Source organism: Xiphophorus maculatus, chromosome 12 (genome assembly GCF_002775205.1).
Source record: "Xiphophorus maculatus strain JP 163 A chromosome 12, X_maculatus-5.0-male, whole genome shotgun sequence".
Lineage (NCBI taxonomy): Eukaryota > Metazoa > Chordata > Actinopteri > Cyprinodontiformes > Poeciliidae > Xiphophorus > Xiphophorus maculatus.
In genome coordinates this window covers 16,200,480-16,214,168 of record NC_036454.1, presented here as the reverse complement: position 1 = coordinate 16,214,168, position 13,689 = coordinate 16,200,480, and the positions used below count along the sequence as shown (strand labels likewise).

At 35.6% G+C, this 13,689-nt stretch overlaps 1 protein-coding gene across 3 annotated transcripts in view; it reads left to right on the top strand.

Moving 5' to 3' along the window:
- LOC102238097 (netrin receptor UNC5C-like) overlaps nt 1-13,689 on the top strand; it is a 201,114-nt gene that overhangs the window by 90,892 nt on the left and 96,533 nt on the right. For all 3 annotated transcript variants that reach the window (XM_023344101.1, XM_005795070.3, XM_023344100.1), the window contains exon 2: nt 5,722-5,958. In XM_023344101.1, the coding sequence (XP_023199869.1) occupies nt 5,722-5,958 (237 nt within the window). The remainder of the gene's footprint in view (nt 1-5,721; nt 5,959-13,689) is intronic.

The following is a 13,689-nucleotide window of genomic DNA, read 5'->3' as shown; positions in this document are numbered from 1 at the left end:
TGGCCAGCTGGAGACTCTGAGTCACTCTGCTGTGCCCACAGACGTAAATCTAGTTTCAAGCTTTAGTTGCGGCCTTCAGTGTCAGACAAGTTGAAAGTCAGAGGACACCAGCCAGCTGTCACCGTCTGCTCCACTCTGAGATTGACTGGCATTCAAGTCATTTCTTCAATTATAAATTGCTTAGCTCTGACTGCCCTGTAGATAAATAACTGGCTCTGACAAGTATCATGCTGTTCATGTTCTACTTGATCATCTGAGGTTTATTTTTGTCATTATAAGACTTGGATTCAAATTTATACTCAACAAGCATAGCATTTTGACCACTGACGGATGAAATGATTGACCCTGAGTGTCCTTTCCTCATAACATATGTTAATGGATGGGGTATCAAAATAAAAATAGTTCATTGGGTGTTTTATTTGATTTTTAATGTTGGGATGAAGTGAAAAAGACAAAAAACAACAATGTATTTATTTTTTGAATCTCACATGAAAATGAATAATAAAATACCGAGCTGTTTTTTAGTTTTTCAATTTCTGACTATCAATTAAAAACAATCAAAAGTTACATGGACTACTCTGAATATAAAATTCCTGTCATTTTGTGATTTCAATGTAAAAAATTCACAATGCTGTAAATGTTGATCCCTTTGTCTATAGTAAACTTTTCAGAGAATAAAATCTTAATTAGGTTTCAAACAAATACTTTTAATGTGTGACCAATTGCTTCACAAAGGGATGTGACAGTCAAATTTACAATCACAAAATCTCTTGACTGCTGTTTTGAAATAGACTTTCCTGTTAGATTTTCCTTTTAATTAACGTATTTCCCACTGACTTTCATACTAGCTGGATGTTTTATGTTTTAGCAGCCAGCATAATGTTGTTTTTATTTTTTGATTTTCCTAATTTAAAACACTTGAAATTAAACACTAATAGACAAGAGGGACCACTACTTCTTTCTACTTTTTTTCCACGGATATCAGTTTCTTAATGACCTTGTAAACAAAGGTGTCAAATTTTTGGTTTTGTACCCAAAATATACAAAAAAGACCATCATTGATGAATTACTAGGAATGTATCAAATACAGTATTATAGCTTGCTATTTGTTTAAAACATGTACAATTTTGTTAAATGCCTACCCTGAATAATATTGCTTTTTGCAAGATATTCCAAGGTAAGTAATAATACACAAAATGATAAACCCTTTTTCTACATAATATAAACTATTCACATCTTCAATCACAAATTCACATATGAGTAAATTAATCTGTAACCTCAAATATAGTATGAATAATTACATGGTCTATGGTTAAACTTGAGAAAGCTGAGCTCTCAATTCATTGAGAGTGGGGAAGACGGCTTAGTGAAGAAAAATAAAATTGTAATAAAATTGTAATAAAAATAAAATTGTACTTTATATTTTCTGAGGAAGTAAATTATAATAATATGGAGTTTAAATAACAAAAACCCTCAAATGTAAATAACTGATAAGATTAATTTACTTGCAAGCATTGCATGTTTATGAATGTGGGCTTTCTGCTAAGTTGAATGTTTCTGTCCACTCTTGTGTGTTTGTGATGTATATAATTCCACAGCAGTGATACACTATCACGTACCATTATCCCTCACATTTTATCTCAGATTTTTACCTTCTTCTGTCTCCCTAAACTCCTCAAACTATATCCCAAGAAGATTTGAACATCTCTTTGTAAACTGAGTGCAATGTGTTGAAGAGTAAATGATATGGGTATGTATTTTGTAGACAAGTGTTCTGTGGGCAAGACTCGGTAATATGAGTGCCATCAGTGAGAATTTATGTTTTTTTTCACAACAGAGTGACTGTTTGAGTCAAAAAGATGAATAAAATAGCAAGCTAGAATAGAAAAAAGTTGTTTTTTTTCCCCTGAGTGTACACAAATACTTTTCCCCTTTTTGTGGGTTTGTTGTGGGATTTATTGTTCTGTTTATGTATATGCATTGTGTAGAGAAGTGGCTAGTGTTTGTGATGTTTGTGCATTGTTCTGCATTTTTCTGCTGGCACATGATTGCATGTCTGTTTACTGGTGGTAGCGGCAGGGGATTAGTGGTAACTGGTGCCCCAGTGTTTAAAGTGTTTTGTGTGTCTACTCAAGAAGTGTGTGAGAAAGTGCCTCTACTCAGAGCAGCTTCCATGTTTTTGCAGCTGCTGCTGATTTGAACTATCTGATAAGACACTAAGAAGTATGACCTCATGATTTCCAGAGCTCCTACTCAGATACACATCGCAGACCTTTCATAGTACACAAGATACAGACTCACACTCCTAACCACTCCACATTTAACCTTATAAGGTTTCAACAGCTTTAGTTTATACAGGTTCAAATGCCATACCATCATTTTGCATATGAGCATTTCCAAGAATGTGTACAAGTACATTGAGGGCGACTGAAAAAGTTAACTTAACTGAACCCTTTTTTTTTTTTTGTCAAAGAAGCTTAAAATAAAAACCATAACTAGCCCTCATTGTTGGTCTAATAATTTTGCTTTAGTAGATTTAGAACATTGTGATTATCACGTATCATGTATTTTGTCTACTAAACTATTTACACTAATATTGTTATTCTCTCTTAGTTTCCATGTCATTGACTCAATGATTTGTCACTATATTCGCATGGTACCACTTGATTTGCCTGCCTGAAATACCTTTATTCAAATCATTAGTTGGTTGGTTTTGTGAGGTGACGAGGTCTATTGACTTCAGTGAAGGTATAAACCTCTTCTTACTCTTAGTACATGTTTACTACATACCTTAAATCAAATGCAGAGTCTCTTTTACTACAGCCATTCATTAGTGATGACAGCATTCAGGCACGACGTTTATGAGTTGGGCTGTTAGGATTAGTAAGTCATTCTGTCAGGCGATCAGGAGAGAAGATTGGGGCAGGGATACAAATGAGGTGAAAAAACAGAGAGTGCAAAATTGTGAGTTAGTGTGAGAAAACTAGAGCAGCAAAGTTAGTCCAGATGAGAATAACAGTTGATTTTATTCATGGGAAAATGCATCCTTGCCCCTCCCTTTTATCCGTTTTACCCACCCTCTTCTCTGGCTATCATGTTTCTTGTGCCAATCAATAATTTATAGCTGTAGCACCAGAGCAATGAACCCCCCAGCTCTCTGAATGACAGATGAGAGTGAGAATGAGAACCGGGCAAAGTGAAAAGCAGGACAGGCGTAAAAGCAGAAGGGTGTGAAAATATAATATAACGAATGGCACAAGTGACAGAGGAGCCAAAGCAGCAAGGGAAATGACTGACAGGAAACGGGCTGAACAAGGCACTGGATAAATAACCAGGAGTGGGAGAAAATTTCCCTCATATAATAAAATTATGCTGCAAAAAGTCTACCGATTTTCATACTCTGGGAGAACTAATTACAGAAGTAAGGTAAAAAATGTCAGCTTCGTGACATCAAAGTGGAGATGCTACCTACTCATTTTTCCTCTGTTTGGGATTTGTTGTTTTACCTAAGCTGCTTTTAGCTTCAGCCCACAGTGCATTGCTATTTTCCAAGAAAAGAACAACAACAGCATGCTTGGATGGACAATAGGGATGGTAAAAGCGAATGCATGCATGCAATTATGTTTAGTTACTTCTATTTTGAGTTGTTTTTCATAGTTGTTTTTGCACAGTTGTAGCCATCACACTCAGAGATAAAAGTATGCAGCTGTGTCAAAAATATTTTGTGTTAAAAATTTTCCGCACAGTCAAACACAAAAGAGCGCCTACACATACACGGAAAGGGTCTAAATGATCTCAATGAAACCATGATGATGATGGAGGGAAGAAAAAACTGCCAGGTGGGGAGTCAAAAAGACCAAAAAATAGTGAGACAAAAGAGAAAAATCCCGTTTTGTTCAGAGAAAAATACATTTGTTTGTACGAGAACCTTTAATTTAGGTGCATTGTGTTATTGTCCGTGTGTGTCCATGGGTTTGAAAGAAAATAAAGCTTACCTCCTCAACCTCCCACCTGCTCTTGTAATTCTGTGTGGTTTCGGTGACCTTGGCAACCTGGCGCCAAAACACGGTTGGTGTCCCTTTGATTGAGGCCAAGAGGGGGCGTGAAGTTTGGACAAAGCGGAAACACAATGGAGGAGAGGGAACAGGAAGGAGCAGGAGGATTAGGTTCCTGTGCCCCCAGTGGTGGCTATTATGTCCATTGAATTATTTCCTCCTGTCTATCAATCGTTATGTCAGTACAGTTTCTGTTCTATCATCTCCTCTCTAAAAAGTGAAAGACTAATGTGAGAATTGAAGGTACTTAGACAATTATTAATATTCACCCAGCTGGTTATGAATCCCTTGATATTTGAAATGACAGAAATGCCTTTTGTCCTTCTGAATACACAATTTTGTGCTACTTTGTGCCCATCATATTATACTACTAGGAAATACAGGTTTTGGTTGTAACATGACAAAATGTAAAACAGTTGTAGGAATACAGAGATTTTTGCAAGGCACTGCATGAATAGTTGTGCTTACTAAATTCTAGTGGATTATGTATTTCTTGTTAAATACCAGAAATAAGCATCCATTGAATTGCTAGACTTCAGTTAATGTGCTTACAGTTTAATTATTAATTTCTGCTTTTGACATGTCTTAATTAGATCTAGATTTATTTTTTTTATCTGCTTCAATAAATGAAGCAGAACACATTCTAAAACAATTAATTTGTAATACCATTACTGTGATCATTTTAACAGAACACACATCTCACTGTGCTAATCACATGAAAATGTGCAGTGCTTGTGCTTCTGCTGGAGGAATACAGGATGCTCAGCTGACTTTGGCCTCTGACAATTCCTTGACAGATTTCTCAGGAAACAGACGTCCTTTATATTCTGAGACATAGCAACTGTTTTGCTGGATTCCTGTGTTATTGAGACTTTGAGATTGAACAAATGTTGACAGAGAAGTGGAGTTCTGTATCACAACAGTTGGGGCCTTACTTTAAGCTCTGATTTATGAAGGACATTGCACTCATATTACAGTTTCTGTCAGTCGCCTTGGTCCATTTTTCAGAACAGAATTAAAACTCTCAAAACTTCTTGTTCAATCTTCACATCGTATCAATTGAGCACATCAGAAAAGCATTTTCTCATTTGTGTGAAAACATCTTAAAGGTCTTTGTATATCCATTCAATTGATTATGAACAATTCTCAGCTTTTTCCTGCATTTTCAATTTGTTATGTCATGTTGATCAAAATGTAGTTAGTATATGGGTCTCTGTTAAGTAACCGCCACGACTTTTAAGCAGATGTTTGTCCTATAAGAACAGTTTGCTGTAATATGACTAGAATATTTATATATATTTGCAATTTACAATTTTGAACCTATAATAGTTGAGGACATGACAATATCCTCTAAATTAGCTGCTGTGTTGTGCATATCATTCTCCTTTTGTAACCTTTTGTGTTAAGATTTTGCCTTGAGGCCTTAAGTCTTGTGCGCAACAAAACAGAAATGAAATTCTCTTCATAAGCACATTTTATGGCTTGTTGTAAAGACATCTTTCTGTGCTGGTCACGAGCTTAAATCAAGTCCATTGGTAGGGATTTTTTAAAAAATAGGCTAAGGGAAAAATGTGTTACAGTGATTCTACCTGATGTAAATCAAAACAAACAAGCAAAACATTTCTGAATTAAACTTTTAATACTTATTTTTTCTTTCCTCTTACAGTAAGGGATGAGGATGATTTCCTTAGCCTGAGTGAACTCCCCGAAACCTTCCCCTCCGACCCTCCAGAGCCTTTGCCTCACTTCTTGTTTGAACCCGAGGAAGGCTACATCGTCAAGAATAAGCCTGTGAATCTGTACTGCAAAGCGACGCCTGCCACACAGATTTACTTCAAATGCAACAGTGAATGGGTTCATCAGAAAGACCACACAGTAGAGGAGAGAGTTGATGAAAACTCAGGTAAGTGAAGGCCGGCTCACCTGGAAGAGCCGTCACACAAAAGATTTATTTGAAATGAAACAGAAAGATGAAGAACAAGGACAGTTGTACTTCTTTCAGATTGGATTATTTTATTTATCAAAAATTCAAGTGCTCTTACATGCCAGCTTTACACCAAACAGGTTTTTAAAAGAACACAGTTTAGCTGAAGCTGCAGGGTTTAAGACTACAGTTTTGTGTGAGAACAGAGGAGAAAAGCTATTTATGTTGGCAATTTTCTAGTAAATATTCAGCATAGATAAAAAGAAAATCCAATAACAGGATGTTGAAAACGTGTTGCAATATGACTTCATGTGTCATATTAATATTTGTATCCACACCAGATGTTTTTTTTTTATTTTTATAAATTGCTCATTAAGAAAATGTCCAAAAAATTTAAACATCTGGATATATATTAAATGTTTATTTAATTCACATGTTTATTACTGAATCAGTGGAGATCTGCTTGTTGCTCTTCTGAGGTGTTAAGGGAGCCCAGATTGTTTTAATACAGGCCTTTAGCTCAGTATTTTTGTTATTTGTGTACCTATGATTACCATACTTTTTACTTCCACCTAACTTTCCATTAATATACTTGTACCAGGTACTCCATGAACAGCTAGCGTCTTTTTGCATTAACTTTTTGTGTGTGAGCATCAGTGGCTGTCTGCTTGACAACTGTCCAGTCAGCAGTCTTCTGGACATTTACATAGCACATGACAGAACTGTTCTGTAATTTTATCTAGTTTAAAGTGGATATATATTGTGATTGCACTAACGTTTGATTTACCGTAACAGTATCAGACTGTTTTTTACTTGTTTATTGAATCGAGGAAAAGTTCCCCTCCACTATATGTTATACCTTGCTGTTGTTAAAAGATAAACTGTGTCACAAAAATACCATGTCACTTACTTCACCTCGGGGAAAATAATAAAACAGCTGTTTATTCATTTTGGGAATGAACAGAGTTTTCAGAACGCTGGTTTGTAATCCTATTTTATAAAAGCCTCTCTTACGCAGAGGGTTACCGATTTCACCGCAATACGTTACATGGTGTCGTATCGCGTTTATCAATGCAGTCAGAAACATGAGTGGAAGGTTGAATTAGGAAAGTCAGACTGGTGTGCTCAGTGGCAAATTTTGCTTTAGAAACACAGCAATTAGAGTGGGGGCCCCGAATACTTGTTACTTGTTAATAAACACTTTTTACACTTCAGTAAGTTTCTGTATGACTACTGTCCACTTTTTGTTGAGTAAAATATTTCTTAAGTATTGCTGCTCTTACTGGAGAACAGTTTTTGGCTACCATATTTTCTGCACTATAAGGCGCACCACATTATAAGGCGCACCTTCAATGGATGGCCTGTTTTAAAACTTTTTTAAAATAGACGCTACAGTAGAGGCTGGGGTTACGTTATGCATCCATTAGATGGAACTGCGCTAAAGGGAATGTCAACAAAATAGTCAGATAGGTCAGTCAAACTTTATTAATAGAATCGCAATACATCATAGTAATATTAAAGAAAAAGTAAAAGTAAAAAGAACAGTGCAGTAAAACTGCTTCTACATTTGATAATGCAGACGACATTTAAATCCCATGAGAGCATAGAGTGAGTGCAAAAGTATGGTAATGAAAAATACATATGTTCTCAGAATGAAGGGATAAATAAATAATGATAAAAATGTCCTCAGAAATCAGAATTATAATAGCTACAGTAGAAATGTTGCTTTTGACAGCCACGAGCCCACGATGAAACTAAATCCTCACAAAACAAGGTAGCGGTCAAAATGAGGTTCTGAAAGGACGTTCATGGAAGTTTTTTTTATTCAGCATTTTTATTAAACAATGACAGTTTTAGAAATTGTCATTGTTCTCTTCAAAGAGACAAACACAAATTTATGCTTTTTTGTGAATATTTCATTGAGACTATTGATACGGGTCATTTCGACCAGCACAGCGACCCTGCCAAGACCTCTTGAGACTCCTTAGCCCTGCAGGTACAATTTTCTAGATCCACCACTTTTCACATAGGTTCAGTTATTTGTGCTGAAAGGGAGGTCACATACAAGATGTATGCACACAGCTGTATCAATGCTAGTGCTGTACCTCGGTGTTTACAAGACACTTTAATAGGATCCGATATGATGTACTGGACTGCAGCCAGTCCCACACTTGACAGCAAGCAGCATTACTCTGCTTACTAAGTAATGATGAATCACAGTGTTACTTTGGCAGCAGCATAAAGACGCAGACACACTGGATTCTAAGATTTAAGGTTGACGTGTTTGGCTCTTGTTTTTCCACCTGCTTGATAATGAGCCCAGGTCCCCAGAGCTAAGGATTAAAAACAGTCTGACAACCACTGATTTAAGGTACCTGCTCAGAGGAATAATGTAGGAGTCAACAGATGCACAACACAGCATGTTTGAGGTGGAACTTTTTGTTTATTTGTTTTTGTAAATTTAAAAACAAATCTGAAGAAAATGCATGTTTAAGATGTTTTAGCGAGAATATATATTGCACTGCAAAGCAAACCTGGGAGTCATACATAGGACTGTTTTGTTTTTTGCTTAGTTTTTTTTTTTTCTGTAGTAGACCTAATTCAAGGCATAAATTGATACAACTGAACTGCACAGTTTGAGTCTTCACACTTTGACAGCCAAGGTATGAGGCAGAGGGATATATTCAGCAGTGGCAATAAAAGGAAAATATATACAGTATATTTTTCATTAGTAGCATTCACACTTAGTACTAATCATCAGACAATAAGAATCCTTTATTTTATTCAACCACATTGAGTTTTGGTGTCTATCATTGATCTCATGTGGAGCTGCTTTATTAATTTATTAAACTCCTGTAAACAATTCATTGCTGACTTCCTAACAGTGTCTTACTCAGAGGGAACATAATTAAACTAACAATCCATGGACCTAAAGTTTTAAACTGTTACGTTGACTGACATCATAAGAATGTGAACCATCCATGGAACCAGTTTAGCGCATAATGAAGAAAATTCCTGAAAAAAGAAATAAGTGCAGCTTCGTTTGAGTGTAGTTGTGGTTTGCTTTAATTCATTCCTAATTTATCTGTAACATGGCTGTCATGGCCATCTGCGAGTTATCCCATCCCCTTAGGGTCATTTAATCTCCCAAGCACGCTATAATCTACACAGAAATATACATACAAATTTGATGAATAAATAAACAAAGTGAAAGCATAATAGGATATCAAGAGCTGGTGAGGTCTAGGGATGAATACATTTGAGTTATTTTTTTTTTGTCCTTATTTTTCCAAATAGAATTTGTAATGAACACAGTTTAGTTAAACATGCATTTCTTTGAAAAAGAGCAAAAAAGCCTCCCAAAAAACAACCGAAAGCACAAGATTATACTGACAGCAAATCCATTAAGCGTTTTTGCACTTGTTCAAACTATTTAGGTCACCTTTGAACTACAGACACAGAGATTATAAAGTGATTATATATTATGCAACATAGTTTTATTGAATCCCATTAAATTTACACTGTGAGCACTTTTTATCAATGTGCATGTGGAAAAAGCTATATTCTATAAGCTGTTTCCCCCTCTGTTTGCTGCCACTTCACAAAAGCAACTAAAGTGTGACTTCCATACTGCTCTGCTCCATTCTTCCACTCCCTAACTTTCCTCTCCTTTCTTTTTTCCCCGATGTCTCCCTTTCCTCTTTTTCCTATTCTTATTTTCACTTATTGAAATCAGAGAGGGTAGAATAGATAAATCCTGAGATTGATAAAAAAAGCAAAAGTGTGATGATGAGATGCTAAAGAAAGGAGTTGTTGACAGGGTTAGATATCAAGGAGCTTTACTGTGGAGAAAGATTATATCCAGCGCTGCTCTTTCTGTGTGCCTTCTCCCACTTCCCTCATATTTGAGTAGCTCAGGGAAAATGTTGGTCTTGAATAAAATCATAAAATCTGTACATACCAGATGTGCAGATTTTGATCTGAAACGGGGACTTTTCTAACACTTAAGTTGCAAAAACAAACACTTCAGGCATGACTTCACTTGACTTGTGATGAAACAAAAATAAATAAAGCTAATTAAAAGTTAAGCAAAGAGATGATTACAAAAAATAGAAGTTCAAACAAATGTTAAGTACAGGGCTTTACTCAACTTCAGTTGTTTTAAATGTCAAGTTTTTTGTTTCTTGTGCAACTCCCCACTTGAAAGGGATAGTCTCTATGGTGATGTTTTCAACTGGATTTCACTCAATGAAGAGCCTCAATTTTAGTTGATCCATTTTTATTTATGCATGGATGGTCATGTCACTGTAGTTATTTAGTCATGGACCTTACCACAGGGGCCGCGTTTCATTGGCTGATGCCTATTCTATTTTTAACGCGGCTACCACATGCCTGGCCATGTCACAAACACACTTAGCTTCCCGTTAGCTAAGTACAGCATTATGGCAGTACTGACACAACTTCTACACCTTGAAGCCTGTCTGCTACACAGTCTTACGTTAGCTAAACAGATCAATATGCAATGTGTACTGTATCTGACATACACTAAAGATTTTATTTTAGCAGAAAAGGCTTTGGACTAAACTGTTACTCGTGTTAGCCACTCTAGCACCAAGTACAGTGTATCAGGCCTAGGCACACTCAAACATTTGCCAACAAACCACAGGAATCACCCACTGATTTCAAAAGTAACTTACAACACGATGAATGCCCGACTTACCCAGCCTTGCAAGAACAATAGGCATCAGTGATCTTGTCCACAGCTATATTGATGTAGAGGGTGTGTGGATCTGCCATTTTTCTCATCGAGCGAAAGCATTTTGCTGTGACGTGCACAATTTTGGAGGCACCACGTGGCTCAAACACCTTGATCTCATCCAAAAAAGATGACATGAACTTGTTAGTTCCTCTGTCCATTGTAGTAGCTGATATATTGTGAAAATCCGGTAGAAATGATGCACTAATCGAGTCAGAAATACACTGCAGAGAATCAGTCGAAGTGGAAGATGCCATGTTTACATAGAAACAACGCGCCACGAGGCTTTGTTTGTGAGACTTGCGGCCACGTGGGATTTTCTAGGTCGGTTGTGGGCGGAGCTTGGTAAGGTCCATTTAGGTGAAAAACCTCAAAAGAAACAGAAATACATCTATAACATACTCCCACTTGAACTCAGTCTACTTTAATGTAAGCAGAATAAATATAGGTGGAGAACAGCCGTAGTTGTTAATCCTGCCCATTTTCAATTAAATGCTAGGCCAGTTATTTAAAGTTACCTTTTTATTAAAAATCTAGCAAAGAAAATATAACTATTACACATGTACTGAATAATAATTTTTGTGTATGATAGAAAATTATACATGTGCTTATTTAGATTACACTGACTGTTAAATAAAGACATTTTCAGTGTTTATATAAGCATCATTCATACAACCTCAGTACATCTCCATTAGCCTTGAATTGGGCATAGACATATTGTGTGCCAGGTTACTTGCTTTGTCTCCATTAGCCAAAGTGCGAATGGTTATTAGTCTGCTACTAACGACCTGTGACTCCACATCAAAGCTGCACGTACACACACATATATTAAAGGTGCACATGGTATTGGCTTTGGTGATTTGTGACCTCTTTCCCTCCTTCGCTGTCTTCTTCTCTGTATTGATTTCTTCTCGTCTTTGTCGTCTTTCCTTTTTTTTCTTCTTGGTGTTTCTATGTGCCTCTCTTTGTTTAGCTCTCTTTTTGCCCTCGCTGGCATTTCTCTCTAAAACCCTTCTGTAACCGAGTCAACCAAGTCTTTTGCTTTTTTTCAATATTCTGATTAGAGATTTTAGTTTTTATTTTAGTTCACAAGAATCGGGACATTTCGAAGTTAGTCTTCAATGACTCATGGTATGGATAACAGCTGTTTGTCTGCATATACTGTATATCTGATTTGGGATCATTGTCTGTGTTAGCAAATGTTTGTGTTTGGTCTGTGTGAAGGTAAGCTTTGTTTTCCATGTCTCTATGCTAATTTATAGTATTTGTTTGCCTGATGCTGGGTGAGTGTGGGAATTGTAAGAGTTTGGTCGCAGTTCCCTGCATACCCTGTTTCATGTCCTGGTTTGTTGCTTTTTTGGAGTCACTGAGGGGCTCAAACATGCACGCTCAAAGACATTAACATTTATACAAGCAAACAAACACACACTGGGACTGTGAAAATCAGTCAACATCAGAGTCGGAGCTGTTCAGAGAATGTTCAGATGCACAGTCACATCTAGCCCCAACAGAGGGTTGTCAATTTTTACGAATTTAACCCCCAAAAAATGTGGGAAAGAGGCCTTTAACCCAAATTAATTATTGGAGAAAGTACCTGGACATTGTAATTGGGGCAATTAAAGATAGGTAGAATAGTAACTCAAATTGTTTCAAAAATAATTGTACTATTTTAATCCACTTTTTGCTACTGTTTAAATCTAACATATATATATATATATATATATATATATATATATATATATATATATATATATATATATATATATATATATATATATATATATATATATATATATATATATATATATATATATATATAGTGTCCTTGGCATTGCTTAAATCTAGTAGTGTTTTAGAGAATCATTTAAGGGTTGAAAAAGTACTATATAAGTCAGATGGCATAAAATAATATTTCATCATTAAAATTGAATGCAATTTTACTTGTAATTTTTTAAATCTTTAAATAGTTTCCATATTATTCCATACAATTTCATTCTATTTGAGTTGAGACAAAGTTGTCAACTGGTACAACTGGTACAGACAACAGATGATTGTTGAAAAAGAAGGTTGTTGAAAGTATTCATAATAGTGCTGGAACTAATTTAATTAAAATCATTATTTCTGAACATGGGTTATTCTCTACTGAATGAAAGTACTTATATTAAGTGCTTGATTTTTTGAAAATAGTGTGAAACTATGTTATGCAATAAAATACTAACTTTAATTTACATTTTTGTTGCGCATCTTTTTCAGGATTACTAACAATGTGGTCAACATTGTAAAAGGTAGTGCCTTTGCAACCAATAAGACATTCTGGAGTATTACAACTCTGCATTTAGATGGAAACCTATGTTCTAAACCTTATAATTACAGGTTAATCAGTTTTTATTTGTAAAACACATTCTATTTGCTGAGATAAGCAGAAAGAGGTTCCAGGCTTATGATAGATGGGAAATTCATGATGGATGTTAATTGATCACCTGCGTCTTTGAGCTGTAAATTCTTGTACTTATTTCTATTTCTTTCTTTTTCTAGCTTTGCTCTCAATTAGAAGATTGTCACAGATTGTCTTACCTTGATTTACTATTCTGCCCTCCTCATTAAACACAGTAGTAGTGAAGATATAGGGCAAAAATCTATATCAACAGCATTAATGTCTATTCACTGTAAAACTGCTAAATATTTTTTTTTAATGGGATGAAGTTTTTTTTTAACCTTCTGTGCGCTTTTTAAAAACTTTACTGTAGAGCTCTGCAATTATGAAAAAAAGATCATAATCTTTTTTTGTTTTCATTATTTCAGAACAAACACTCAGAACAATGTTTGTTCTGAGTTTATGTCACAAATCACTCATTAACTTTGAAAGATGCTGTAGTTAATACTACTAAGCAGTGCAGCTGTTAGATTGTGAATTTGAACTGGTCTTGTGATCTAGTTAAATTGAATTCTGTGCA